Raw genomic sequence first — 26,730 nt, 5'->3', positions numbered from 1 at the left:
TATTTTAAGAGTAAGTAGTTTCAAGAACCAGATTGTTTTTTTCACTTATGGTAAGATATTCAGGGAAAAGTTCAGTATAATCAGTAGACTTAACATGGTATAAAATTAGCATGTGTAAAGAAGCTCCCAAACTAGATAGCATGTGTTCCCATCACCTCGGGCTAGAGCCACAGCCTCTTGGTAGCAAGAGAAAACCCTGTAGGACTCGAGCCGTGCAGGTTTTGACCTGCCTGACCAATATTCAACCCTCATTTCCACCAGTCAGTGTGTGTGGAGGTTGGCCCTGGACTGGACCACAGAGGACTGCGTGATATAGCTGGGCTGAACTGGAGCTGTTCGATTCCCTCTTTAAACTGAAATACCTGTAGGACAGAGATAAAGCGACGACTCCAGCTCTGCCTGCTCTCTGTGCTTTCCTCCTGGGTAAGGCGGCACTCTGCAAAGGAGCAGAGCACTATGCATATATACTTATTTTGTACAGAGCCTGGTCTCCCGTTCAAGACTGAGACCTGCCTTGGGAGCTACAGACTCAGAAAACTCGGGGACAGTATGACCACAGGAGTTCACCGTGAGCTGCAGCTGAGTGCACGTGCCAAGGGGTCGTGGGACAATCCAGTTGGAGGCAAAACAATAGGACTGGGGCTGCAGCTGGCACAGGGAGCAGGGTCAGCGCAGTGAACGGGAAACAGGCTGTCGCTCAGCAAAATAAAAAGCAAATTTGTCTGAATGATGCTGGTCCATCCACACGGGAGTAGGAGAGCGGAGAGGCTAGAGTCCAAAAAGACTTCGATTGGCTGGGGAACATCCTGAATGGTACAACCCTGTGCCTGCAGCACTATAAACACAGGAATGAAGCAGAAGGAAAGAAACTTCGGGGCTTCTTCTCTGCTTCCTGGGAGAAACGGCAACAACAGCTTGTGGCCTGGAGACCTTGGAAGGAGAGAAGCTGCGCCCTACCTCCTCTCCTGACCAGCCCTCCAGAGGAAACCACCTCTCTGAAGGCCTCCCATGAAAATGTGGACTCCCTTCCTCCTGAGCTGCCTGCTCTACACCCTGGGGATAGTGGCACAACCGTAAGTGCCATTTAACAATCTGGTGATGGATAGTTGTGATGCTGAGGGTGGGGCCAGGATAGCAGGGAGAGAGAGTGGGACACTGCAAGTCATCCCTGGAAGGGATAGACATGAGGGGGTGTGCAACATGTCACAAGCCTTGTTATGAACAGAGGATCTTCCTGAAGGTGGGAACCTCTCTCATGGATATTGCTGCAATAGAAGAACTAGATGAGGACTGGTGGTAGGAATAATAATAGTGAGGGACTGCAGTGTGAGGCAGGCTGAAGGGAAAGATGTAGGATAAAGTGAAGAGTGAAAGAAGAGGGCTGCAGGGCTGGGGACGATTGAGCAGGAACCAGTCTGCTGCCAAGGTAGTATAGGAGTCATCTCAAAGCAAGATGGGTGGATTCTTTTCTGTGAGGGGCTGGACTGTTGTGTTTTCCATGAACACTGAAGAATGGTTCCCTTTGCAGAGGCAGCGATATGTTGTATATGTTTCTCTGCACTACTGTAGCATCGTCCAAAACCATGTACACGCCTATGTGACCTAAGGTCACCTGAAAGCATTTCTCTTGTATTTATCTGAAATTAACTATATACTTCCCATCACCCCTGTGAGAGGTTCACACCATCATTGTTAATTTGTCATTGTTCATCTGTCCCTCTCACTCCAGCACCCAGAGAGGTGGTAAACTCTCGTGCTTCTTCAGACCATAATAGAGTATTAGTGCCAAGAGTGGGTGAGACTATTCTAAGGATGTGATGTCTTGTTTCCCCACTACAGGAGGTACCTGATCGTTGTTCCAGCTGCACTGACTTACCCCTCTTCCCAGAGGGTGTGCTTGGACCTCCGTGGGGTGGAGAAGCCTAGTCATGTTGCCTTAACTCTTGTGCATCCATCCGGCAACCTCAGCCTCTATCGCAAAGTCGTCAGGAACAACCGGATCTTCGAGTGCTCCAAATTTCAGGTCAGGATCAGGCTTGGCGGCTCTAACTGGCAGCTCTCAGCATGCTCTTTTGGCTCATGAGTCCTCTCACCAGAGAAACAGAGAATGATAGAGAGGGCATGGGAAGGAGTGGGTGCAAAGTCAGGGGGAGCGTTTAGTGGGAGCATGGTGTCTTTGATCGCTGCCTTTGTCTGTCTGCACGATAGTGTTCCTGCTGGGTGCCTCACAATCCACTCTGGTGGCACGGTGAGGGAAGGCTGCCTGGCCAGACACCAAAGCACTGAGTAGGTTGGAGGTGCTTAGAAGCACCCAAATGGCTTCTAAGTCTCATTCTCTCTTCTGAGAAGGGTGCAGTGTCACAGGGTGTTGTCTGTGAATCATGATGCAGGAAGAGCCTGATGTTTCATTGCAGCCTCCCATGCTGTCTGCTTCCCTCGAAGCTTCTCTTTAAGGGCTGGAAAATGTGCTGGAGGACTAGGAAAACATGGGAGGGTGTACACACAAGCTCAGCACAAGTCTTTCTGACCTGCCAGACTCATGAACCTTATTTTCTTGCTTTGCACTAATGAATAAGAGTGCCTCCATGTCCCACACACTCCAGGGAAGTTTTCTGGTCATTATGGACTTTTTATTTCCTTGGGTTAAGTCTTTTCCCCCTCACTCCATGCAGGCTCTACAGTGGCTCTGTGAAGGGGCAGACACAATTTCTGTGTCCAAACAGGCTCCCTTCTCCTCTTGTCCAAGGCTTGTCCCAAGTGCAAAGGCATTGTCCCCTGTGCTTCCATAGACACAGCCCTCAGCTACTAAGGGGACACCCTGTGCTGGCCTTCAGAGTAAGACAAGAGGCTGGCCTCTCAGTGCAGCAGGAGCGAGGAGAGCAGCACCGCTCTGATGCCATCTTGTCCTCTCCTATTGCCTGTTGACCTGGTGGCTCTTCTTTTGTGTCCTAGGTACCCCAACCTCCAGGCAGCCAGGAGGTGGGCACTGTCCGCTTGCATATCTCCAACGGCCACTACAGTGCAAACGAAGAGAAGCAAGTCCTGATCCGCAGGGCTGGCACAGGCACCTTCATCCAGATGGATAAACCCATCTATAACCCAGGACAGACAGGTGAGCACTGCATGGAGCACCCCAACAGTTCCCCTGCCATGACCTCCTGGACTTTGTTCCCAATTCCCTGTGAGTGGCATGCCGGTTGCTTTGTGCCATGTGGCCTCCATGGGGACAGAGGAGGAAGCTGCCTGCTGCCTTCTGGGGTGATACATCCATGAACTATGTTTTCAGGGCGGGAAGGGATTGGAAGGGTCAGTCTCACACACTCCAAGAGCAGAGCTGGCCCATGGTCTTCTCCTCCAGGGGTAGGACTGGTCTGCCCACACTGCAGACAAGGAAACACAAGGTTAACTCCGGGTGTAGCCCATGGGAGAGACCCTATTGTGAGTCTGGGTGCTGTGTTACTGCCACACGTTTGGGGGGAAGAGGTGGTGAGTAAGGGGGGGCTGTAGGGCAGGTGTGGGGCTGCCGGTAGGGCTGTGTGGGGAGCTGTGATTTCAGGCTGCAACAAGTGCAGGGCAAGTCCGTTCCCGAAAGCGCTCCGTCTCTATAATACGCTCTTCTCCATTTTCTCCCTTCAGTGAAATTCCGTATTGTGACGTTGACTGAAGATTTTGCTCCCGTTAACAGCAAGGTAAAGCTCTTCTTAGGTGGAGGTGAGGAAGTCTCCAGGCTCCCTCCATCAGTTCTGCCTCCTCTGCCAGCCTCACGCCATGGAAGCTGAGACATTCCCAATATCTGCAGCACCCAGGGCGGCCAACAGCAAACCTCTGCTAAACTAAACTGGAACAGCAGCTCCCGTTTGCCGGTGGCGATGCTGTCACTCTCACAGGATGGCTGCTGGATGGTGGGAGGGTTGGCACTGCTGATGGTATCTGGGGAGTGTGCCAGTGTTCCCTGCGAGCTGAGTTAGCACAGGGCAGCCCAGGAGCTGTGTGCACCTATGCCCCCTGCCAAAAAACCACGCAGGGCTTCTGGGGACATCTGTGGGCTGCTGGCCTCAGGCACAATTACCGGACAAGTTGTGTGCAGACTCGGCCAGACTTGAAGCTCCCCTCCCACAGCTCTGGAAAGCTCCGTGCTTTGTAGAGTGTGTTGCACCTAAGGGTGGCAGTAGGGTCTGAAGCCAGCTGTGACACATCTGCAAAATTTTAAGAAAAATGAATTGATATGGGAAAGGACATGCACGAAGTGATCATAAAAAAAGAGAAAGAGAGAAAAGTGTATAAAAAAATTACACTGACTTGCTGCTGGCAGTAACTCATTCTCCCCATGTCAAGGGAGTGAGAAGCTGCCAGAGACTTGCATATATGCTAGCCAGGAAATTGCAAGGCTAGCATCTTTCTGTGGCAAGCAATTATACCTGCAGCCAGCAACTATAGCCATTTCACATTCTTCTGCCCTCAAGCAATTTAAGGAGAGCCAACAGGAATTTATGCCATGACAGATAAATACTGCAGGGCACATGTGAGTTGGATCAAATCCCTTTAGACTGAAATAAAGGGAGAGATCCTTCTGGCTTCATTGTGCTGACTTAATTGCCTCTTTTTTGGGCTATTGGTGATGGCCTAGGATCACACGCTCTTTTCTCCTCCCAACAGAGAAGTCTTTTATATGAGTTAGATAATAAACAATAAATTTGCTTCCATGCCTACAATTGGTTCATGAAGATATCTGACCGTAAATCTTTGGCATCTATGTGTGTGTAAGTAAATTAGCATTATAACTGTGAAAAATGCTGTGATGAAAATTCCAAAGAGGTCATGTTTAACCAAAGCTATTATGAGGCTTGAGTGCATTGCAGCATTAAAGTTATAGTATATTGTTTATAAATTAGATGGGTTAGAGATAACACAGGTGCCATTCACGAACTTGTTTTGGTTTAGCATTGACATTAGATTCAAGTTATAAAAATAGTAAACCTGCATGCTTTATTTTGTTTCAGTGTAAACAGAGCTGCCTATGATAACTTGCGTGGAGGCTTAGGATGATGAATAATGTGAATTACATGTGGCCTTCTGTTTACAGACCAGTTACTCTCCCAAGCCCCTGCTCCTGCCTTGTGCTCCCAAGTCACATCCTTCACCACTACTGCCTCCTTGCTGATAGCTGCAGTGATATAAGAACAAACGGAGAATTAATAGGCCTGGAAGGGCTGAAGCATGTCATTTTTTGTCCCTCCTTGTTACTGTCAGCTGCAGTCAGCAGTAATTCACGTCTCCGAGCCTTACCTCCTAGGGCAGGGATTTTACAGGAAAATGTGGGGTGTATTCTTCCTTTAAGTGATGCAGTTTTGCTAATTCTTGGGATTTATATTACAAAAGTGATACCTTTTAATATTTTAGAACTTGGGATGATGGTATTTGTAAGTCTTTCTACTTTCCTCCTTTTTTTTTTTATGAGAAATTCTAGCTTTCACAGTTGCAGAGTATCTATCAAAGTGCATCTTAAAAATTCAGGGATCAAAAGGCAAATTTGAAGAATAGCACAGATTTTTATGTTACATCTTTTCCTTATTGTTTCAAAGACATTCTCCTTGTTTTGGTAGGATCAGGCTCCTTGTATTGTAATGTTTGGGGCTGGCAGTGTTGTCACAGCACACGGGCTAGGTGGGTGAGATAAGTCTGTATGCGAGTGGCTATGTCATGCCAGTTTCTGACATTGCTGTCTGTTTGCTTTGCAGTACTCCATGGTGGAAGTCCAGGTGGGTGTTTCAGACACCTCAGGTGTTATGAGGAAAGGTACTTCAGTATGGATAAATGCCTAGGCTGCTGTCTTACTGAGTCAAGTTACTTTTCTTAGGGTCTGTGTATACACATGCACACACATACTCTCTCCACACGCTTCTTGTTAACGAGCATTGATGATCCAAGTGGTTCAGCTTCCAGCCATTTCTACATTCAGGAACACTAGCCAGCCTTTAGCTGAACTCTAATTACAGTTCATCTTTATGTCAGACTGGAGAGTCTAAATGTCAGGACCTTTCATACCTTCTTTTTCAGTGGCAGTACAGAGTAAAGTAACCCTGGGTGGGTTGGGTTCGCCTCTGTTGGTGTTCCAGCACTCAGGCCACTTCAGCACCATCTGGGGAAAAAACAGCAGGAACCTGGGAAAGCCTCTGACATCTCTGAAACAGCTTTGAATCCAGTGGGCTCTGGGTAGAGAATAGCAGGTATTGCTGACGACTGCCTCTTCTTTCCTTCCCTTGGACTGCAGGACCCAAACCAAAACCGCATTGGCCAGTGGCTGGATGTGAAACCAAAACAGGGCATTGCAGATCTCTCCTTCCAGTTAGCTGCCAAAATCTCCCTGGGGACTTACACCATCAGTGTGGTGAACCCAAAAGTGTCCAGTACCTTTAAGGTGGAGGAACACGGTAAGATGGAGTATGGAGAACAAAGAATGGGATGGAAAACATAGCTTGTTTCTGTCTGTAGAACAATATATAATAGAACAATATATACCCAAAAATTGTAAACTGAGATTTACTGTCTGAAACCCAGGATTAAATGTAATTCTATAGAGTAGGCAATATCAGAAATGGACACCAGGGAGATTGTGCTGGAGATTCCTGGAGAAGGTGTCTGCTAAAAACTAAGCTGGCACAGAGTAAGAATAAACTGAAGACCTCTGCGGGACTGTTCATGTGTTGGGGGGAAAAAAGGGGGTTATTTCTTTGGCTTCCCTATTTTTAATTAGTCCTTGCTTTTACTCATGAATATGTTCCTTCATGGAACTCCAGCATTAGATGAACACACTCTTCGTTTTAGTGCTCCCATGTCTAAGTCGGCTGTTGCCTTTCATGGAGTAACTCTGCGGGTTTTGTTCCAGTGTTGAAAAAGTTTGATGTTTTCTTCGAGGGACCAGCTCGGATTTATGCTTCAGATAAAACTTTCCCGCTGCGTGTGTGTGGCAGGTAAGGAAGATGTTCAGTGGAAAGGAAAGAGCTCATCAAAACTGTGTCTTTCCTTCCATATGTATCTCTTGAATCCATCAAGAAGGGCCAAACACAGTTGTTCCTTCTGAAGAATCCCAAATAGTGCAAGAGTCAAACTGATGGTTTCTTCTGTGGGGCAGAGGTACGAGCCGCACTTGGGAGAGACCATGCAGCTATAGGGAGACTGGTCCCAGGCAAATGATATGATATCCTGCTCTGGAAGCTGTGTGTGTCCAGCCTTGAAAGACCTTACGGGGGGAAAAGCAGCTATCTGGTATGGGACTGACCTGCTGAGGTAAAGGAGCAGGAACTGGTATTTCTTTAGAAGGTTATTTTGTTCCTTCTCGCTTACATGCTGCTGAACTTACTACCTTCTTAGAAGCAGCAGGTGGGTTTCTCTAATTTTATGTAGTCATTAGCAAAACTGAGCAGATGAGGGTGTGAAGGAAGACATGACCTCAGACAGTATAAGCCAAAGGAGGGAGGAGAATGGTCTGGAAAGCACTTTGTAGACAAATAAAGGGGGTGAGCTCATTTATATTTGGGGCTCGATTGTCTGGAGACTTTTGGTGTCTCTGCTGCTGGTCTGACATAATTTCTCATTAATTGGGACATTTAAAATTAGACCATATGATTCTCTAGTAGAAAACAATATAGCACTCTGCATCCTCAGGTTGGGCCATGGATGTCTTCCTGTTACTGATACTGTGAGGATCATTGCTCCAAAGGGAAAGCCAGAGAGGAGTCAAAGCAGGGAAAGGCAGTGGGGCAGGCAGGTGAACTCTCTGCCCTGACAAGGGCACACTTCGCTGTACCTTGCAAAAAACAGCAGAGCAGGTCTGATGGTGGAGACAAGAATCTGGATCATGAGATAAGCCCATAGTGAGGCAAGTCTGAGGTCACTCTGTAGCTCTATTCCTGCTATACCATGCACTTGCTGTCCGCAACACAGATTTCTGCTGCTTTTACACCTGAGCTAGTATCTCCACTGGGTGCTGCTCCATGCTGCGTGGACACATCAGCTCAGGTGTGCCTGCAGTTCTGGGGCAGTGGGCTCCCCGAAGTGGGAGAGCCTCCGAGTGTGGGTCCTTTCCTGTCTGAGCTTTCTTGGATGCAGGACTGTGCTGTTGCACTCCTCAAGTACATGATGTGCTGTGTTTTCATTTATGCTTGCCTGCTTATCAGCTGCATTAAGACTCTATCAGGAAGGCCACCTGTGTGGAGCAGTGTGCTCAGCGAGACGCACAGTGCCTCTGCTTGGCAGCTCCCCTGGTGCGTTCCCTGCAGGTACAGCTATGGGAAAGCAGTGCAAGGGACCATGCGGGTGACTTTGTGCCAGAAGGCAAGGAGGCATCCCCGAAACACCAGCAAGGATGTCTGTAGGGAATACAGTGGCCTGGTGAGTAAAATCCTGGAAGATACATGGGTAGTGAAGGAGCACCACACAGGACTAAGTATCGAGGGCTGAGTCAACAGGATGAACTGCTATGAAGGGAATGTTTGCCAACCTCTATAATGTATATTAGACTAATAAGTAATGGCTTTTGTTCAATTAATGCAATTATTGTTGCCCAGACCAACTGAGAAGCCTTTACCCTCAGAAGTTCTTCTTTGTTGCTTAGCTTGTTAAGAAAAAAAGATATATATAAGAAAAGAGAAATTTTACAGAAAGATTTAGAGTTCTGCTCTTTTCTGTAAAGAACTATACCTTGCCAGAAATTGTTGCAGTGTAAGAAACAACAATTAATAGAGATTTCTCAGGTGCAAAATCACCATGTTAAGGTGAATCTATGCCTGAACTGCACAAGGACATTGAAGTACGGTGGAGACATGGTTAATTTCATAGCCAAATCACACAGTGGCTTTTATACTTTATTTTCTCTTGTTGTGCATTTATATATTGCATATTTTTATATTTTCCTTATGACATCTTTCCATTCCTAACAAAGTATTTTATAGCTGGGCTCCTCCCTTGTATGCATATGGTTGAAAACTTTTCATACTTTATGATTTGTCGTTATGAATTGTGATGGTAGTTATAATCTTCCAGTTCTGGAAATGATTTGTTGCTTTGAATTTTCATTTGATTCTGCAGTTCTTCTAGCTACATGTATTAAAATACTCACATATTTGCTCTGTGATCCAGTTAGTGCAGTCTTCAGTTTTCTACTAAAGCTGGAAAGATGCCAGCATTGTAGCTTTGATAAAACTGTGATGCCTGTTTTATTTTACATTTCTGCAATATGAATTACACATATTCATGCATATAAAATAGAAAATACAGGAGTTAAAATGTGAACCATATCCGTCTATATATGAGCCTGCATTATGATTTGTTGCAGTCAGCAGTTATGACAGATGACTAATACCTTGTACTTCTTACTCCTTCCCTTCTCCCCAGCTCTGAATAATACCTACCACTTCCTATTGCAGACAGCGAGCAAGGGGTGCTTCACCCCTTCTGTAAGCACGTCAGTCTTCAACCTGGCTCCCAGCGAGGAGGACAGCCAGCTCTATGCAGAAGCCTCTCTCCTGGAGATGGGCACAGGTACCCAGGGGCACAGCAGGGAAGGTGCAAGGGCAAGAGGGACCATTCTGGGGGTGTGAGGGTCAGCGTGGACACACTTCCCCCTCTCCTCCACCTGGTGCTGGGACCATCACAGGACACAGAGAGCAATCCTGCCTGAAGAACTCGCTGTGCCCACAGAAAGCTACTCTACAGCAGCAGGCTGATGAGGTGGGGCTGGGAACATCTTCCATGAGGCCACAAAGAAGCTTGGACATATCTTAACTAAAGCAGGAGCTGCCACAGGAACAGCCTCCAAACCTTGAAGGGTGCTGTTGTCGAGAAGGAAGTTTGAGATACTCTGCTTAGAAGGGCTGGGAGTGACAAAGTGAGATTAAACAGGGTGTGCTGGTCACCTCTGACATGACCCTGCTTCCCTTGTGCTTTGCATTCCAACAGGGGTGCAGATCAACACCTCCAGCCAAATCCTCATCTCCAGGACAGCTGCAAGGGCAGCGTTTGAGACACCAAATGCATATTACATCCCTGGAGTACCCTACAAGGGGAAGGTGATTTTTAGCCCTTGCTTCTTCCCTCCCCATCATTTGCCAAAGAATTTAGTGTCTAGTAAATTGTGCTGACCCAAACCATTTTCTGTTCCTTAGACAGAGTACTTTACCTTCAGTGTGTTACATTACTTGACAGTGTGGCTCCAGTTTTTGCATTACAGATTCCCTGATGTTTTTACATCTCCAGCTTCTGCTGAGAGTGATGAGTGATGTCTTACCAGAGATGCTGGGATGCGAGGAAGCCTTAGCTGTTGGCTAGGAGATGAGCTCCTCATGGTCTAGCCACACACACCTTTTGAGGCAGACAGGTTTTATTCACTCTCAGCTTAGCTTTAGAGATGAGGGAGTTTCATAGGTCTCCTGTCTTCTTGGGGACAGAGTGAAGTTAAGGCCACCGACACAGGAGACTATGTTTGCCAGAGGGAGGAAGGTTTTGGGTATGACACTGGAAGAAATATCTGACTTTGGCTTTTCTGCCTCACCCTGTTGTCACCAGATTAAGCTTCAGGATCACTATGGAAATGGTATGAAAAACAGAAAAGTTTATCTTGTGATAAAGTTCATGAGGCATCGGTTTATCAAAACTTACATCACAGACAGCAGTGGAATAGCATCCTTCAGCCTGGACACTACTGCCTGGAACAGCTCATCAGTCTCTTTGGAGGTAAATCCCACCTCTGCGTACAAGAACGTGAGAATCCTTGAGCTCTGCCAGCGCTCCCTGCCCCTGCCCTGCAGCCCCACCGACCCCCCCCCCCCCCCCCCCCCCTGCTCTGCCTGTGCAGAGCCAGCAGGAAGGCACCAAGCAACAGTCTTTCCCAAACCAAGCTGATGACATCCTCACAAAGCACTGAAGCATGAAACTCTTGATTTCTGTGTGTCTCTGGTCCTTTCTCAGGGAAGGTTCACGCTGGAGGATCTCACACACACACCTCGAAAAACTGACTTCAGTTACACAAACGCTTACCATCACCTGCAGCCCTTCCATGCCACAACCAAAAGCTTCCTGGACATACACCCACCAGAAGAAACACTGCCTTGTGGGATGAAGCAGGACATCCAGGTGACCTTCATGCTCAGTCGGGATGACCTGAGAGAAAGCACCAACCGTATAAGTTTTGCGTATTATGTGAGTAAAGGTAGTAAAGAACCCGGGGAGAAAGGCTGCACTGATGGGACCAGACCCCAGGGAAATGTTGAGGGTTAGATCATTCATGGAGAGCTGATGGAAAAAAACTTGTTCTTTGAGAACTGGGTAAACACTACACCCAGTAGACCTCAGCCTGGCCCCAGTGGGATCTTGGTATTTGGGCTCTGGTCACCCAGTCACCTCCATGGATGGGAGGAACCTTCTGCCTTTGCAGCCCATCACCCCCTTAATCTCTGCCAAGGCTGCAGCGGGAAGTGTCTTGTCCAGAGTCTGCTGTCAGACTCTTAAAACTGGATGGGGGATCACTTTTTCACTCTGGTTATAAAACAGCTGCCCAGTGGAAACAGATTTTGGTCTAGTCTGGAGACCTGCCTACTAGAGGGGAAATACCTTAACTGTCTCTCACTTATCTCCAGTCAACCTACTACCCATCCATTGTCCTAACTGGACGGACCAGACCAGAATCTCACATGTGAAAGCTCCTCCTCCCGCACTGTGATGTCTGCAAATCCGTTGGACCTGAGGTGTGGGGTTGGATTGGACCCACAGTTTATGTCTGAGGCTTAGTAGAGCAAGATGCACATGGGTGAGTGTGGCTACACTCTGGTGGCAAACAGCAGTCTGCTTATCCCCTGTCCCTTCTCCCACAGGTCACTGGGAAGGCTGGAATTGTTGTCAGGGGCCAGAGGAATGTCCAGGTTGGGAAGCTGAACAGTAAGTCTGCAGCAGTTGGACAATGGGAAACAATTGTGCCCCGTGGGTTTCTGGGTCGGACAGTGAGAGTTGCCAGAGTTTCTTCCAAATTCCCTGAATCTATAGGTCCTGGGCAGTCAGTGAATAGGATACGGGGAGGCTGAGGAAGAAATTGTCAGCTGTAGGAGGCCAAGAAGACAGAATGAAGGAAACGATGGGAAGAGAGACTGGGAGGACCTGTGGGAAGATGGAGCACATGGGGTCAGAGAATGGAGGGAGAGGGCAGACAGACCAGCAGCAGGAAATAATTTGACACTGTGGGATTACGAAGCAGAAACAAGAAGGAGGGCAGAAGATCTTGGTGCTGCTGTGAAGAAAACACTCTGCCTTTCCTTCCTCAGAGTTGCAGGGCTCCTTCTCCATCCCTTTGACTTTCACTGCTGACTTCACCCCATCACCTTCCTTAGTGGTGTATGCCATCTTCCCCAGTGGAGGGATAACGGCTGACAGCATCCATTTTGATGTTGCCTTGTGCTTTGTAAACCAGGTGAGACCCAGTCCTGCGGTTGGGGGAGAGCTGACAAACAGGAGTTAGCAGGCCTGAAGGAAGGACACCCTCAGATCCTTCAAAGAGAGAACCAGGAAGAAGAGAGGAAGGGGGTGTCTGCAGCACAGTGCCCAGGGACCAGGGAAGCTTCAGCAGTGATTTCTGTTCATAGCAGTGGCTGAGCAGGGAAGACTCCAGCTGGTCTCTCTCTTTCTGTCTGTGCCGCCTGTCTGCCAGCGTCTTCACCCTTTTTTCTCTCTTTTTCATATTTCCTTTCCTGTTGCTCAAGGTCAAGGTAGGATTCCCAGCTAAAGAAGCCCACCCAGGGTCAACAGTGCAGCTCCAGCTGCAGGCAGCCCCTGGCTCCCTGTGTGCAGTACAGGCGGTGGATGGAAACATGTTCTTCATGAGACCAGAGAGCGAGCTGACAAGCCAAACGGTGAGTTTCTGTGCAACCAGGCAAAAACCTAGGAGTGATGGATGAGCTGGGGGGGGCAGGGGCCATGACAAGAGGAGCTGGAGGCTAATGGATGGGGAGGTCTTTGTGTGGAGGAGAAAGCAGGGGCTGCCTATGGAGATGGACGGGAACAGATATGTATGCTAGGGGAGGGTGGGGGGAACCATCTGGAGGTATCTGCTCCTTGCCCAATTCTTCCCTGCCTCTGAGTTTCCCTAGGTCTATGATTTGTTCCCTGCTGCCTACCGACATGGATACCCTGCCCAAGTAGAAGAGCATTCAGATCACTGTGTTCAGCCGCAGTCCACGTCATCTCTGCTACGAGGGAAGCCACAGCACTCCTTTCAGCCTGACATCTTTAACCTCTTCTGGGTAATCACTTTTCCCAGAGATGTTGAAATTAAGAGCATCTGATAAATCTGTCACCCCAAGCACTCTGAGAAGGCCCTTGCGTTCTCCAGAGAGCCCCAGCTGCCTGTCCTGACCTCGTTGCGCTGTCTCAAGAGATGTACAATTCCACTACGAGTATGAACACCTGTATTCCCCAAAACAGACACATAAAGCAAGACGAGGAGGTCCTGGACCAGCAAAACCCAGCCTTCGGGGCTTGGGAATGAGGTCCTGGCCTGTGTACTGCTTGTCTACAGTATTAGAGAAGAGAGAGACAGGGAGGGATCCCCAAGCATTAGAACACAGACCGTTGACATGGCTTAGTTGTTAGCCTGCCCTCTGGTACTGTTTTCGGCTGTTCTCAGGAAGACCTCTTGGTGTCTTTAAGGCAGATCTCCTCTAGAAAGAACTAGCTTTAAGCAGCCTTGACACAAGACAGGCAGTGCCATTTGGCCTTGGACTCAGGGATCAGACCCTGTCCTCTTTTATTTAGCAGTAGAGACCTCCTAGGATGGTCTTTCACAGCACAGGGGAACAAGTCTCTTTTGTTTGTGGACAGGCCCATGTCACAGCCTCGTGGGCTGACAGGGGTCTGCGCCCCCCATCACACCTCTGTATGGCTTCAGAGGGCAGGCTACATCCAGCTATTCCTTCCAGTGTGCTTGAGAGGACAGGGCAGGACACTGGCACCTCTCTTCTGTCCGAGCCACTGGTAATGTGCTGAGAGAAGAAAGACACCCCAGTGTCCCCCAGAAGGTGGATTAGTGACCTCCTGAGAGAGAAGGGACTGGGGAGGCTGTGCCATGCTGTGCCACTGTGTCTGCTTGGGCCACTGCTGCTCTGGGCTGCCCAGGCACCAGGCTGTCCTGGTCCTGTCAGAGTGATTTTGGGGAGCAGTGGCCACTCTTCCCCACTCGCAGATGCTTTTCTGCCTTCTCTGACTTCCTTTTTTCCTAACAGAACATGGGGCTGAAAATCTTCTCAAACCTTGTAATCAAGAAGTCATCTCAATGCTTTCATCGGGCGGATAGGAAGCCAACCGTAGGTGAGCTGCACCTCCTGCCTACTGGGGGCATGAGGTCACTCAGATGGAAGAGCCCGCTGATCTCTGGGGTTTGCTGGTGGTGGATATTGGCTCTCTGAGGAGTAACAGGTGCTGCTGCCACAGCCTAGCTGCCCGGTCCACCAGCCTTGGCAGGAATGACCCAGTCCCTATGAAAAGGGCTCTGAAGACTGTCACTACCTGGATGTTCACTGACATTAAAAGATGGCGTTCCCTTTCCTGGCACAGACAAACCCAAGTGTGGGCCAGGATTTTTCCTAGTTGACCACCCCACAAGCTGTGCTGAGACCCGGGTTCTGTCCCCCACCTGTGGCTGCAAGGACAGTGGCTGCCTTCCTCTGTGTCTCGGTTTGCACTAGATGATCACACCGAGCTGGCACAGATGCCTGCTGATATTTAAACCATCACTTGCAGAGGGCTGTGAATTTTCTGCAGACAAGCAAAAAGGATTGTTATTCACAGAATTATGGAAGTGTTGGTTAAAATGGCTCTTTGAGGGTCCCTAGTCTCTTTAACACCAACTCTGGGTCAGGTCAGCAAGGTGCTTTGTCTAATCAAATCTTGGAAAACTTGCAACCAGCTCACTGCAAGCTGGTTCTCCTCTTACCACTTTTTTCCCTTCCTGTTTTCCCTCTCCTACCAAATCAGCCCACTTCCTTGTGTTTTCCTCTGCTAGACTCTTCCCGTGTCTCTCTTGCTGGGTGCTTTGCCTCCTGCACCGGTGCTAGGCTGTCTGTCATTGGCAGGGTTCACCTCTCCTACTCTGGTGGGACTCATTCTTTCTTTCAGGGGGGCCTCCTACAGAAGACCAAAGAATCACTAAGGAACAAACCCAATTTACCACCCATGGAAGACTTCACCACTATTTCCCTGAAACTTGGATCTGGAATCTGTTCTCTGTTGGGTAAGCGATGCCAGACTTTACAAATGGACAGAAAGATGATTCCTTTGTTATTAAGTCTTGGCTGACTTGCATTTCTCCAGAAGTCCAGCCATAGGTGTAAAGAGAGGTCTGCATGTGAATTTTCTGGCTTTTCCCTGAATTTGTAGTGCGTCAATCTGAAAAACTAGCAGACCTTGAGGTTCAGAACTGGTCTACACAGGTTTAGAGAAAAACGATACCCTTCAAGACCATACCACCAAGTACCCTCTTTTCACACGTTGGGGTACACTCTCCTAACTTCTCAATTTGGTGGACGCACCAAATTTGTAGCCCTTGTTGCCACAGTGCTTAGATTAAGTCTGATGAATCAGCACTCGGGAGGCTACAATGCTGCTGCTTTCCAGAACATCATGCTGTTTGTTGACTGACATCATGCTCTTGATTGAATGTACAGAACTGGAATGCTTGAGCAGTGTCTTGCTCAGGAGAAGGGTATAAAGCCATTACTGATGGCATTTAAGCATGGTTTATGGCTTTAAGGAGCAAATTGCTGAAAGCTGCCTTGCTGTGAGCCACTGGAGCAGAAGTCATTGGTAACGTAGCAGAAGTTAATCTGAGCATGAGGACCTGTGTAACATCCCTCACCCAGAGCCATGAGCCCTCCCGATTGGAGCAGACTTGGATAAATTTCTTCATGCAAATGCTCTCTTCCTCTTAGCTCCAACGGCAGCAGGAGCGTCTTGGTCACAGTGCCTGCTGCTGCTGCAGAATGGAAAGTCAAGACGTTCTGCTTGGCTGGGAGGGGATTTGGCCTTGCTCCAGCCACGAGCCTCCGAACAGTGCAGCCCTTCTTTGTGGATGTGACACTGCCTTATTCTGTCATCCGAGGAGAGACCTTCCTGCTGAAAGCTACTGTCTTCAACTACCTGCAGCAGTGTGTACAGGTGTGTGCCTGTGCCACAGGTAGCGCTGTATGGGACAGACCTACCATACCCTCTCATTTTAGAATATGTTGTGCCAACCCATGTCACCATTTGCCTGCATGTGTCATACCCTCAGATCCATGTGGCCCTGGCTAAATCCCCAGACTTCCAGGTGGAGCCATGCCGGACCTGCAGGGACAGGGATTGTCTTTGTGTAGAGGAGTCCAAGACTTTCACGTGGAATGTGACAGTGGTCCAGCTAGGTATGGCAGCAAAAATGAAAGCAGTGATGGGGAACCCTAAAACTGAAACAAGAGGGAATAGGATGTCCAGGGAAGCTGGCAGAGCTTTGCCTCTTATGGATCTCGGAGTCTGTTCTTAGTGGTTCAAGCATGCGATCCATCGTGTCTGCTTTCTTTCTCTCTTCTTAGGGTCATCAGGGAGGGCAGAAACTGAATGGGTGGCGTGGAAAACTCTTGAAAGGGCTGTGGGACCAGCTGGGGTGGAAAGGGCTGCATGGATGCGTGTGTGGGAACCTTGTATGGCTGCTGCTGTGCTTCATATGCAATGGGAAGGGTACACCGTGGTCCGAAGGGCTGCTGGAACTTACTCTATTACAGTCGTATGTAGTGCAATGAAGTCATGGTTGGTGAGGCATTACCTAGTTCCCTCATGCTTAGAGTATCTGAAGAAGCCATCAGTACTGGCTGGCTCATCTTTACCGGCCAAACCAGTGAGGTTATGAAGACCAGCCACCTGAAGCATCTCATATCACTGTCAGTTAAAGCAAGTTGACTCCATTTGGCCACAGGTATACAAACCAAGCTCTATTCAATTTATTCCTAGGGACTGTGAATATCACAGTGAGGATAGAGGTACTGGACACTACATCACGGTGTGGGAGCAGGAAAACCTTGCCATCTACTGTGAGGCGGAGGCATACAGTGGTCAAACAATTGTTGGTCCGGGTCAGTACGAGAGCAGGCTCGCTTCTCTCCCCAAGTATCCTTGCTCCTGGGGCTAAATGGTTTTCTCTCCTCATTTTCGGGCCAGTATTAGCATACCAATGCTGTGGCTCAGTTTGCTTTGTTCCCCCAGGACCTAGCTCAGCCTATTCCCTTCTTGTGGTACTCTTTCTTGAGCTGCATTCATACACCATGTCTATGTTTCTCCCTGTACCTTTCCCTGCTCCATCACCCATTGCACATGAGCTTTGGTACATACCTACTGACCAGAAAGCCCTGTTCCTCAGGCTTGCTCTTGCTCTTTTGAGCAGTGAAGCAGGCAGCTTCAGTGAAGACTGCCAAAGGTAATGAGGATGGAGTCCCTGACAGCCCTGGGGACTAACCACTGAAGTCAGACCTGAACTTGCTCTGAAATTTTGCTGCTGTTTGGGAATTTTGTGTATATTCTTGTCTCTCCTGTCCCATGTTCATGTTCCTGCCCTGGCAGCCAGAAGGTGTGTTGGTGGAGAAGTCTTACATCTCCCTTTTGTGCCCGAGAGGAGGTATGTGGACAGCCTGAACGGGTTCTGCAACCTGAAATAACTGGACCTGAGAGTAGAACTAAACTGTGGGAGGTCTGATGAAAGCATGTTTTCCAGTGATTTTTCACGTAGGAAATTTCGTTTCCTATTAGACAGGAAAGAGCAAGAAATATTACTTCCACATGTGCTGTCCTAATGAATTTGCCACTAAGTGTAGGTGGCAAAATCCTACTCTGTAGTCTCCTTCCCACATGGCAGCTCTCAGGTGTTCTTGGGGCTTGGTAGTCACCAGTGAGGGCTGCTCCAGCACTCTCCAGGATGTCCCCCTCCCGAGCGATGACCAATGGTGACTCTTGTGAAGTGTAACAAATTGAGTTGTGAAGCTTGGTGAGCCCTCAGCCTGGCCAGCAGCTCTCATGTCTTACCATCTGGAAAGTTTCCAGGCAATGGAGCTTGGTGTGATGACTGGGACGGACTGTGGTGAGCAGTCTGTGAGAGCAGGATGTAGGCAGCGTTCCATTTACCTGTGCTAACTTGTCCCTCTGGTTAGGTGCATTTGGCCTGATTTTTCATGCTACACCTTTATCCTGTCATTATCAGGAAACATTGCTGAAGAAGCTGTGTCCCTTCGCCTACCTGACAATGTAGTGAAGGGATCTGCCAGGGCTTCCATTTCTGTCTCAGGTAAGTGATTTCTGCTGTGGGCTTGCTACCTGCTGTATACAGATGAGTGAGGCTTAACTTGGTGATGGTGTCAGGGGATCTGTTTGACGTGAAACCGCTCAAAAGAGCAGATGCTGTGTTTCTATTCTCTGCAAGGTTTGCCAACACCAGGCTTTCAGATTTTTGGATTAGCACTTAGGCTTTCATGTGGAAAAAATTCTGCAGAGGAAAATAATCCTTATTTTTCTAGCTAGGATGTTGGAGCAGAGACTGTGGCCCCTTATTTTTACTGGGACTTTGGGACCTTGGCTATTTCTTTGTATACACAATCAGGAAAACTCATAACACTCTTGACTCCCTCTTAAGTTTCACTTCAACAACAGAAGCTCCTGGAGAGAAGAAATCCTTCTCAGCATTACTAAGTTGCAAAAGAACACTTTGGAGAGGCTACTAGGACCAGACATACTTACCATTCAGTACACTTCTTCACACTCGGCTCATTTGTCCCCATGCCAGAACTGGTATGAAGCCAGGCCTGGCGTAAGCAGCCATGGATATCATGCGACAGAGCCCCAAAGGAGGAAACCAAATACAAGGCTTTTCTGGCTGGAGGACATACAGACACCTTCACACCGTCTGACTAGCACCTCTGCTGGCTTACTGACATTTTGATGCCTGACATATGGTCAGGTAGAACAGGCCTAAAGAGCAGAAACATCTCAACCTTTCCCTAAGTGGTTTTATATTTGTCTGTCTGTATGACACAACACTGAGCAACTGCAGCTCTGCTCATAGCCTTTTACAAATAGTACTTGTTGTGGTTGGAGTCCTTCAGACTGCAAAAGCTGATAAGGAAAGTTCCTCAGGGACTCCATAGTGTGGTCAGCCTGCATCATCATGCCAGACTGAGAAGAGACAAAAGCCACCACTGTCCACATTGCACTCTTGTTTACTCCTCTTTCCTCCTCTCTCCAGTGTTTTTCTCTTGTGCTGAGAAAACACTGCCTGGCTGAGAAGCACCTGAGATCACGCTCCCTTTCTTACACCCTTGTGTAGGTGACCTCATGGGGACGGCACTGCAGAACCTGGACCGTCTGGTGCCGGTGCCCCACGGCTGTGGGGAGCAGAACATGGTGCTGTTTGCCCCCATTGTCTATGTGCTGCAGTACCTGGAGAAGACAAAGCAGCTGTCCCCTGAGATCAAGGAGAGGGCGACAGGGTTCCTGCGCAATGGCAAGTACAACACCTTGCTCCTCTGCCTTCCCCTGTGTCCTACCTACCAATAGCTCTTGCCCTTCTGGTCACTCAGTTGATGTTGCACCCTTTGTGTTACTGTGTTGTATGAATTACTGTTCCCACCTCCCCAGGGTACCAGATGCAGCTTCTTTATAGGCACCGAGATGGGTCCTACAGTGTCTTTGGGCAGCGGGATGGAGAAGGGAACACCTGGTAAGCACTGCAAATACCCCTGGCTCTTGATTTTTTCCTGTCTGGGCCAGAGTAGCTAATGTGCCTGGGAAAGCTGATAGCAGGTGTCTTCCTTCTTTTGGATGGAGACCTCAGGGTCTCTTTGGCAGGAGGACAGATTGAGGGACTTGAGGCACTTGAAAAAACAGTGAGGCAGGGGAGCAGATTTTCTGGGAAAGTGGAACATCAAAGATGTGCTCCCGGGGGGCAGGAGATCCCTTTTTGTCTCTATAGCCCTGCTGTCGCCCCACAGACAACACCAGCTACTGCTGGTGTGTCCCAGCAGCCAAGAGGAGTACATACTGACTGGAGGTGGATCAGGGAAGAGCAATAAAAAAACAGTCTCCCCAGGGAGGCCCTTCCTTGGGAGAAAGCTGCATTGGTCCAGCTTGACCCAGTGGTGTCTGGGCTGGGAGAAATGGGGAAAGGAAGGGAGGAAGAAAATGGGTAGTTCGAGATTGTCTCTAGGTATTTGGGGGAGGTGAAGTCCAATGGGTAAAAGTAGAGAGGGTAAGAGGTTTTTAACCTGTGAAACTACTGAGTAAAGCAGTAGTACATGAATAGTGCCTTTGTGGAGCCAGGCCTGAGGGAGAGGAGCCACTTGGGTCCTGTGGACCTTTTCCACTTTTAGCTTCCTTTTCTGTATGAAAATGACACTTTTTTTGGACCCCACTATGTCAGCATAAACTTTAGGGACAAGCACCAGGAGGACTTTGACCTTCTTTTGCCTTTTTTGTGCTTCTATTTTCCTCACAACTCATCCTCTTCCTAGGCTGACAGCTTTTGTAGTCAAGAGTTTTGGCCAAGCTAGAAAATACATCTACGTAGATGACAAGAATGTCCAGGATGCCCTACGCTGGCTAGAGCAAAACCAGCTGCCCAGTGGCTGCTTTGCCACCAAAGGGAGCATCTTTCACTCCTCCCTAAAGGTAAATGAGGACCAAGCCAGGTAGCACAGCTGGGGAATGGCTGGACAGATGTTGTGACAGCAAAAGATTGTGGGATCCCAGAGGATCCTGGAAAGCCACTCCTGCAACCATGCAAGCAGCCTTAAAGAGAGCAGGGTATGGAGTGGGGAGCATGGGGAAAGTAATGCTTTTCCTTCTGGGGAGTCACTGCCTGCACCATCCAGATACCACTTAGAGGGTGAAAGGTGCATTCCTTCACAGGGCAGCGTGGATGATGAGATCTCCCTGGGGGCATACGTTGCTGCAGCACTGCTGGAGCTGGGTCAGCCACTGAAGGTGAGCATGCTCCCACTCCCTCCTGCTCTCCTGTATGCTTCCACGCCTGGTCACTGCTATGGGGATACATCAGTTTGTAATTCTGGCATTCTCCAGGCCAGGAACAGGTAGGGAGCTGCTGGGAGGGACCCAATGTTTGGCCAGCCTGTGAAGTCATTCCTCAAAAGAGACAGTGCTGTAAAACCGGCATGATGCGGTAGTGTTTGGTGAATATGGCACTCAGTGCGCACCGGGGCTGCACTGCCTGTTTTCTCAAGAGAGTGTGTGATTTATGGGCTTCTCTGGAGCTGCATCAGGAAGACATAGTCCAGCTCCCTGGAATGAGCTTCCCTGCCCCCTGTTTTGCCCCTCTCAGGGTTTGGCATGGGTCTCTTCTCCCATCGCAGGGCAAGCTGATGCAGACTACGCTTCGCTGCCTGCAGCAAGCAGTTCACAACATCACCAACACCTACACAGAAGCCGTGCTGGCCTATGCCTTCGCCCTGGCTGGGGACTATAAGATAACCCAGGAGCTGCTGTACAAGCTGGAGGAACAGGCCATCAAATCAGGTGCTGACTGCTGGTTGGGGTAATGGTTCCCATTCACCTGCTGGGATCTGGAGTAATGTATGCCCAGTTAGCGTGGTTAAAGATGACTTACGTATTTGTACATATTCCTTGTATCTGTGCAGTAACTGCACTGTGTGACTGAAAATATAATAAGTTATTTCACAAGCTGTGAGGGTGACTGTCCTGGTTTTGCCTGGGATAGAGTTAATTTTCTTTTTGGTAGCTAGGGCAGCGCTGTGTTTTGGATTTGGTGTGGGAACAGTGCGGCCGGGGACTTTTTGGTTTCTCAGGCCTTGCTGGCAGGAGGGCTGGAGGGGCACAGGAAACCGGGAGGGGACATGGCCAGGACACCTGACCCGAACTGGCCAAAGGGGTATTCCATACCGTGGGACATCATGCTCGGTATATAAAGGGAGGGGGCGGTGGCTGGGGCTGCTGATCATTGTGCAGAGGCTGGCTGGGCATCGGTCAGCGGGTGGTGAGCAATTGCATTGTGCATCACTGGTTTCCTTGTCTCCCTTCCCTTTGGATTGCATTCCTCTCCCATTCTTCCTCCTTTTCATTATAACTGTTATTGTTATCATTACTATTGTTCTTTTGGTCTTATTTTATTTCAATTAGTAAATTGTTCTTATCTTGATCCTTGAGTTTTACATTCCTTTCTGATTCTCCTCCCCATCCCTCTGTGTGAGGCGGGAGAGAGAGAGCATCTCCGTGGTACTTAGTTACCAGCTAGGGTTAAACCATGACAGTGACTTACCAGAAAGAGTTTCCTCAGCCTGGAGGATTTCAAGATCCTTTTGAGAGAGGAGGTAGGAATCTGTGAGTGAAGACCAGATAAAGTCCTGGGGCATACACTGAAGAAAGCAATCCTGGCCTGAGCAGGGAATGAGCTGAAGGAGCCCTGAAAGCACACTGGGCTTTATTTACTGTGAACCCCCAATGTCCTCTTCAGATAGCCTGCATGCTCCTTTTCTTTCTGCAGGAGGACAAATCCACTGGACCCCTAAGCCAAGCTCTCCAGCTTCCATGGGCTTCTGGCCTGGTTCTCAGGCAGTGGACATAGAGTTGACAGCCTACGTGCTCCTGGCATACCTCTCCAAGCCACGGGTACATGCAAGTGACATGGCAACTGCAGCTGGTATTGTGGCATGGCTGACCCGGCAGCAAAACGCCTATGGGGGCTTTGCCTCCACCCAGGTAACAAGTAACTCCCTGTGGACTGATATTCTTTTGCACCCGAGGTTGGCAGGGCGAGTCCTCTTGAGGTCTTCCTGCTCCAAGTCAGCTTCACTAGAGCTGATGCTTTCAGAAGTGTGACTGTGTCTCCCTCTCCAGGACACGGTTGTTGCCTTGCAAGCCTTAGCAAAATATGCAGCAAGGACGTTCAGTGCATCAGGCCAGGCACTTGTGAGGGTGAAGTCCCAGAGGGGCTTCGGGAAAACTTTCCAAGTCAACCGCCAGAAGGGGCTGCTGGTGCAGCAGGCAGCACTGACAGAGGTCCCAGGGCAGTTCCTAGTGCAAGTCCACGGCAGCGGCTGTGTCTTGGCTCAGGTGAAGTGCTGGGATGAGCGTGGGAGAGAGGAGAGGTAGAGAACGCTGCCTCATCTCGCTGTGTGAGATCGTGCCTGGTCTGTCTTCTCACCTCCTGGCCCTTGCCCTGCAGACAGTGCTGAGGTACCACGAGCCTCCCCCGTGGGCTGCTGTCACCTTCACTCTGCGTGTCAACACGGAGCTGACCAACTGCAGCCAGGCCAACGCGCGCGTCCTCACCGTCCGTGTCCTTGCCAGGTGACCCCAAGGGTTGTTTTCTTCTCCAGCAAGACCCACTGTGCTTGGATCAGCAGCTGGGAAAGCCTCAGGGCTGCAATGGAGGAGCCCGGCGCTTGGGGCGGACAGGACAGAGGGTGAATTTTGGGTGAAAGGGGTGGGAAAGGAAGGTGCTGGCTACCTCCTGTGAAAGGGAGCAGCGGCTGCCATGTCTCCAGTCCCAGCTGGGCTACCTGGCTCAGGGTCCTGCACACAGGGTATGGTGGTGGAGGGAATGGGAGCTGGGAGGGCACTATTCCCACAGAGTCAGATCCTTCGACTGTTTCTTCTCCAGCTACATTGGGAGCAGAGTCACTTCCAACATGGTGATCCTGGAGGTCTCCCTGCTGTCTGGATTTGTCCTGGCTCCCAGGTCCAGGATGTTGGTAAGGACTTCGGAATAAAAAAATAAGCGGCTGCAGTGAATAGGTCCCACCTGCTTGTTCCTGCTGGGTGCTGTTCATTTCAGGCCATGAGGCAACTAAATTAGCAGGGGCCCTTTTCTGTTGTAATTGAACCAAAACCTCTTCATTTCCATGCAGGCCTCACAAGGGTTGGCTACAGGAGATCAGAGGTGGTTCAGTTTCTCCTGCTGATGCTAATCTGTCTTCAGCCAGGAACAAAATGTGCTGCTGCATGTGCCAAACACCAGGATTTTTTTGCCAGAAATTTCAAGGCGAGGTTTCTCAGACTCTAGTTCTAGCCAAAAAGGTTATTTTTTTCCAATGGAGCCATAAAACTAAAAGATGAATTGTTTGTACACCCTCCAGCAGGTCTTTCAGAGCAGTCTAGCAGTCAGTGAGATGAGGTAGCAAGAATCTTTACTGGTGCCTGCACCTGTTTGCTGAACAACACCACATCAGTCCTATGTGCTATCCACAAGGTCTTTTGTCTCTAGTGGGAGATTCCTCTAAATGACAGAGACAGCATCCCAGAGATGCTCACAAGGCACGTCCAGGAGGGACTACCAAAGATATAACCACTAAAACTCTTATGCGTGAGAAAGACACAGTTCCACACACAGACCAGCTCCACACCATCCCTTCAAAACAACAGTGGGTCCCTCAGGTCGGGAAGCCCTAAGGAAAGTGCTCACAGATTTCCTTGTGTTATTGTTTCCTATCCCAGCTGGAGCGCAGAACCATCATTAAGAAAATAGAAGTGAAAGCTGATGTGGTCTACATTTATCTGGAGAAGGTAAGTGAGAACAAACGTGGTTTGGCACAGTGAGAGCAAGAGGCCAGAGGACAAGAAATGGTGTGAGAAGCCCAAGCCTGGGATTGGCATGGGGAAAAGAGCACTGGCAGAAAAACTGTGAGAAGAGAAAGTTTGCCCAATTCCATTGTCATTGGTCAGCATTTGCTATTCCTCACACATACTCCATTTCTAAAATCCAGAACCTCTAGTGGATTAGAGATTTAGTGCAGGAAAACATTCAAGCTAGGGAAGATGAAGATGCGATGACTTCTTTCTTCCCCTCCTTGCTAATTTCTTTCCACCCCCCCAAGCTCAGTGATGAATCTCAGACTTTCATTCTGCAACTGGAACAAGTAATTCAGATGAAGAACCTGAAACCAGCCAGCATCAAAGTCTACGATTACTACCAGCCAGGTGGGTTGCAGATTCCCTCCTACTCTGGGGTTGGGAGCTGGGTTCCGAGTTTTCTGGCTTGGAAAAGTCGTCGTGCACCCTGTGTGCATGCATGTGTGTGTAATCAGCTTCCTCATTTCTTTTTGCAGAGGAGCGAGCCCTGGCTGACTACAGTGCTGTCTGTAGCTGAGGTAGGCAGCAAGCCCCTGTGTGACACAAACAGTAGCACCAGGAGATTATGGGTCTTGGGTGGGAGAGAGGGAATGGAAGCAATCAAAGACAGGAAGGAGAACGGTAATCAGTGGGGAGCATGTATACAGCTAGTTGCCTGTGGTTACGTGTGTGGAGCTAGGATGGGGGCTTTTTTTGCAGCCAGGGAGGCAGCTGGAAGGCTCTGGTGGAAGGCAGACATAGAGACAGCGTCTTTCAAAATCAGAGTGAGAAAGGAAGGGCTGAGCATAGTGTGGAGTGAGAATGCAGAGCTATAGCAGCTAACAAGGGCCCTCAGGCACAGCCGTGGCTCCATTCCCTCCACCCTCCCCCTATATTCATTGCAGGGTAAGAAGGGGATTCAGGGAGCTGAAGGATCAAGTTGAAACCGGAAAGTTATAACATTTTGTCTTGTGGGGTGACATACCCAGCTGCCAGAAGGGGTATGGCTTGTTAGTGGTAGCCTGAAGCTGTGACAGGTGTGGAGAAGTCCCTTCTGGAAGGATAAAACACAATCTTGACATGGTACATGATGCATCCTGAGACCATCCCACAGAAAGAGTACTGCCTAGGCACCTGCCTGGAGAGCCACCCCCACTACTAGCCAAGACAAGGCACCTTCCATGGTCTGATGATAGCCGTAGATGGGCTGGGTCATGTCCTCCTTGTTTGTCTTACCTTCTGTTCCCACAATCACACATCGTTCCTCAGAAAGGGGTAGAGGAGCTCCCAAATATGTGATAAAGGAAAGGAGAGGAACTGTCACACCATGGCTTCTGCCTTTGCCCAATATTTCAGGTTGGGCACTGAATGGAAGGATGTCCCCAGCTGGGACACAGCCCACATTAAAGTTGACCGCATGTGGTCCTGCACCCCAACAGATGGACTGAGGGATCACAACAGTCCAGCAATTGTGCCTGCACTGTGAGGGCCTGGGTCGGGATGGTGTGGGTGGGTGTAACATATCTGGTACACACCGAGGAAGACGAATTAAAGTAAGCATGACTCCTGACCTTGCTGCCACTGTGCCAGTTGTTGAGCTATAGGCTTAGCCCATGAAGATACCATTTCTGCCATTGCTAATGTATATTCTAGCTCCTCTATTGCTCTCTCCTCATGCTTTCCATGATTACTCCTAATACTTCCTGCAGTATGATTCAGGCAGCTTTGGAGGACAAGATGCAACTGGACATGCTGTGACAGCTGTACCTCCTGTGCCCTTCCTGCAAGCTCCTGTGCCATCAGCTCTTCTTTGAAGCCATGTCCAGATAGTAATGCAGCGCATTGAGACTCCAGCCCCTCACGTCCCCTCACCAGTACAGCCTTACCATTGCTCTTGATAAAGGTCTCTAAATGTAACTGTTGGCCGAAAGAACTGTTGAACATATCCCAGCCCTCCCTTGCCTTCAGCTCCAGCTTGTGTGATGGTACCAGCTCCCACAGGTACCAGCTCTACCTTGCTGCATGCTCTATCTCCTCCTGTGCCAGCCTGCTACTGGAGGGGCAGAATTTTGCACATGTACATGTACACACACACAC

The 26,730-nt window shown here is 49.2% G+C and overlaps 1 protein-coding gene across 1 annotated transcript; it reads left to right on the top strand.

Moving 5' to 3' along the window:
• Positions 1–1,014: 1,014 nt before the first annotated feature.
• On the top strand, positions 1,015–25,171 carry LOC101913141 (alpha-2-macroglobulin-like protein 1). Its single transcript, XM_027782472.2, has 34 exons — positions 1,015–1,073; positions 1,840–2,023; positions 2,953–3,112; positions 3,637–3,689; positions 5,739–5,759; positions 6,272–6,431; positions 6,887–6,971; positions 8,280–8,391; positions 9,426–9,540; positions 9,958–10,067; positions 10,564–10,731; positions 11,868–11,973; positions 12,312–12,457; positions 12,747–12,896; positions 13,134–13,286; positions 14,265–14,349; positions 15,157–15,271; positions 15,969–16,194; positions 16,310–16,436; positions 17,020–17,141; positions 17,626–17,680; positions 18,260–18,343; positions 19,379–19,555; positions 19,690–19,771; positions 20,562–20,718; positions 20,959–21,033; positions 21,420–21,582; positions 22,568–22,782; positions 22,921–23,136; positions 23,249–23,373; positions 23,687–23,777; positions 24,520–24,588; positions 24,900–25,002; positions 25,131–25,171. Exons 1-34 carry the CDS (start codon positions 1,015–1,017, stop codon positions 25,169–25,171), a joined length of 4,110 nt encoding a protein of 1,369 aa, XP_027638273.2.
• The last annotated feature ends 1,559 nt before the right edge of the window (positions 25,172–26,730 follow it).

The sequence above is a fragment of the Falco peregrinus genome, chromosome 6 (genome assembly GCF_023634155.1).
Source record: "Falco peregrinus isolate bFalPer1 chromosome 6, bFalPer1.pri, whole genome shotgun sequence".
NCBI lineage: Eukaryota > Metazoa > Chordata > Aves > Falconiformes > Falconidae > Falco > Falco peregrinus.
This window is presented reverse-complemented; position numbering and strand designations above follow the sequence as displayed.

What these genes read in the sequence shown, in the direction of transcription:
- LOC101913141 (XM_027782472.2), top strand. Translation starts at nt 1,015, where the DNA reads ATGTGGACTCCCTTCCTCCTGAGCTGCCTGCTCTACACCCTGGGGATA. An exon ending in CTGGGGATAGTGGCACAACC is followed by an intron (nt 1,074 to 1,839) that starts GTAAGTGCCATT and finishes TCCCCACTACAG; the next exon opens with GAGGTACCTGATCGTTGTTC. An exon ending in CCGCTGCGTGTGTGTGGCAG is followed by an intron (nt 6,972 to 8,279) that starts GTAAGGAAGATG and finishes CGTTCCCTGCAG; the next exon opens with GTACAGCTATGGGAAAGCAG.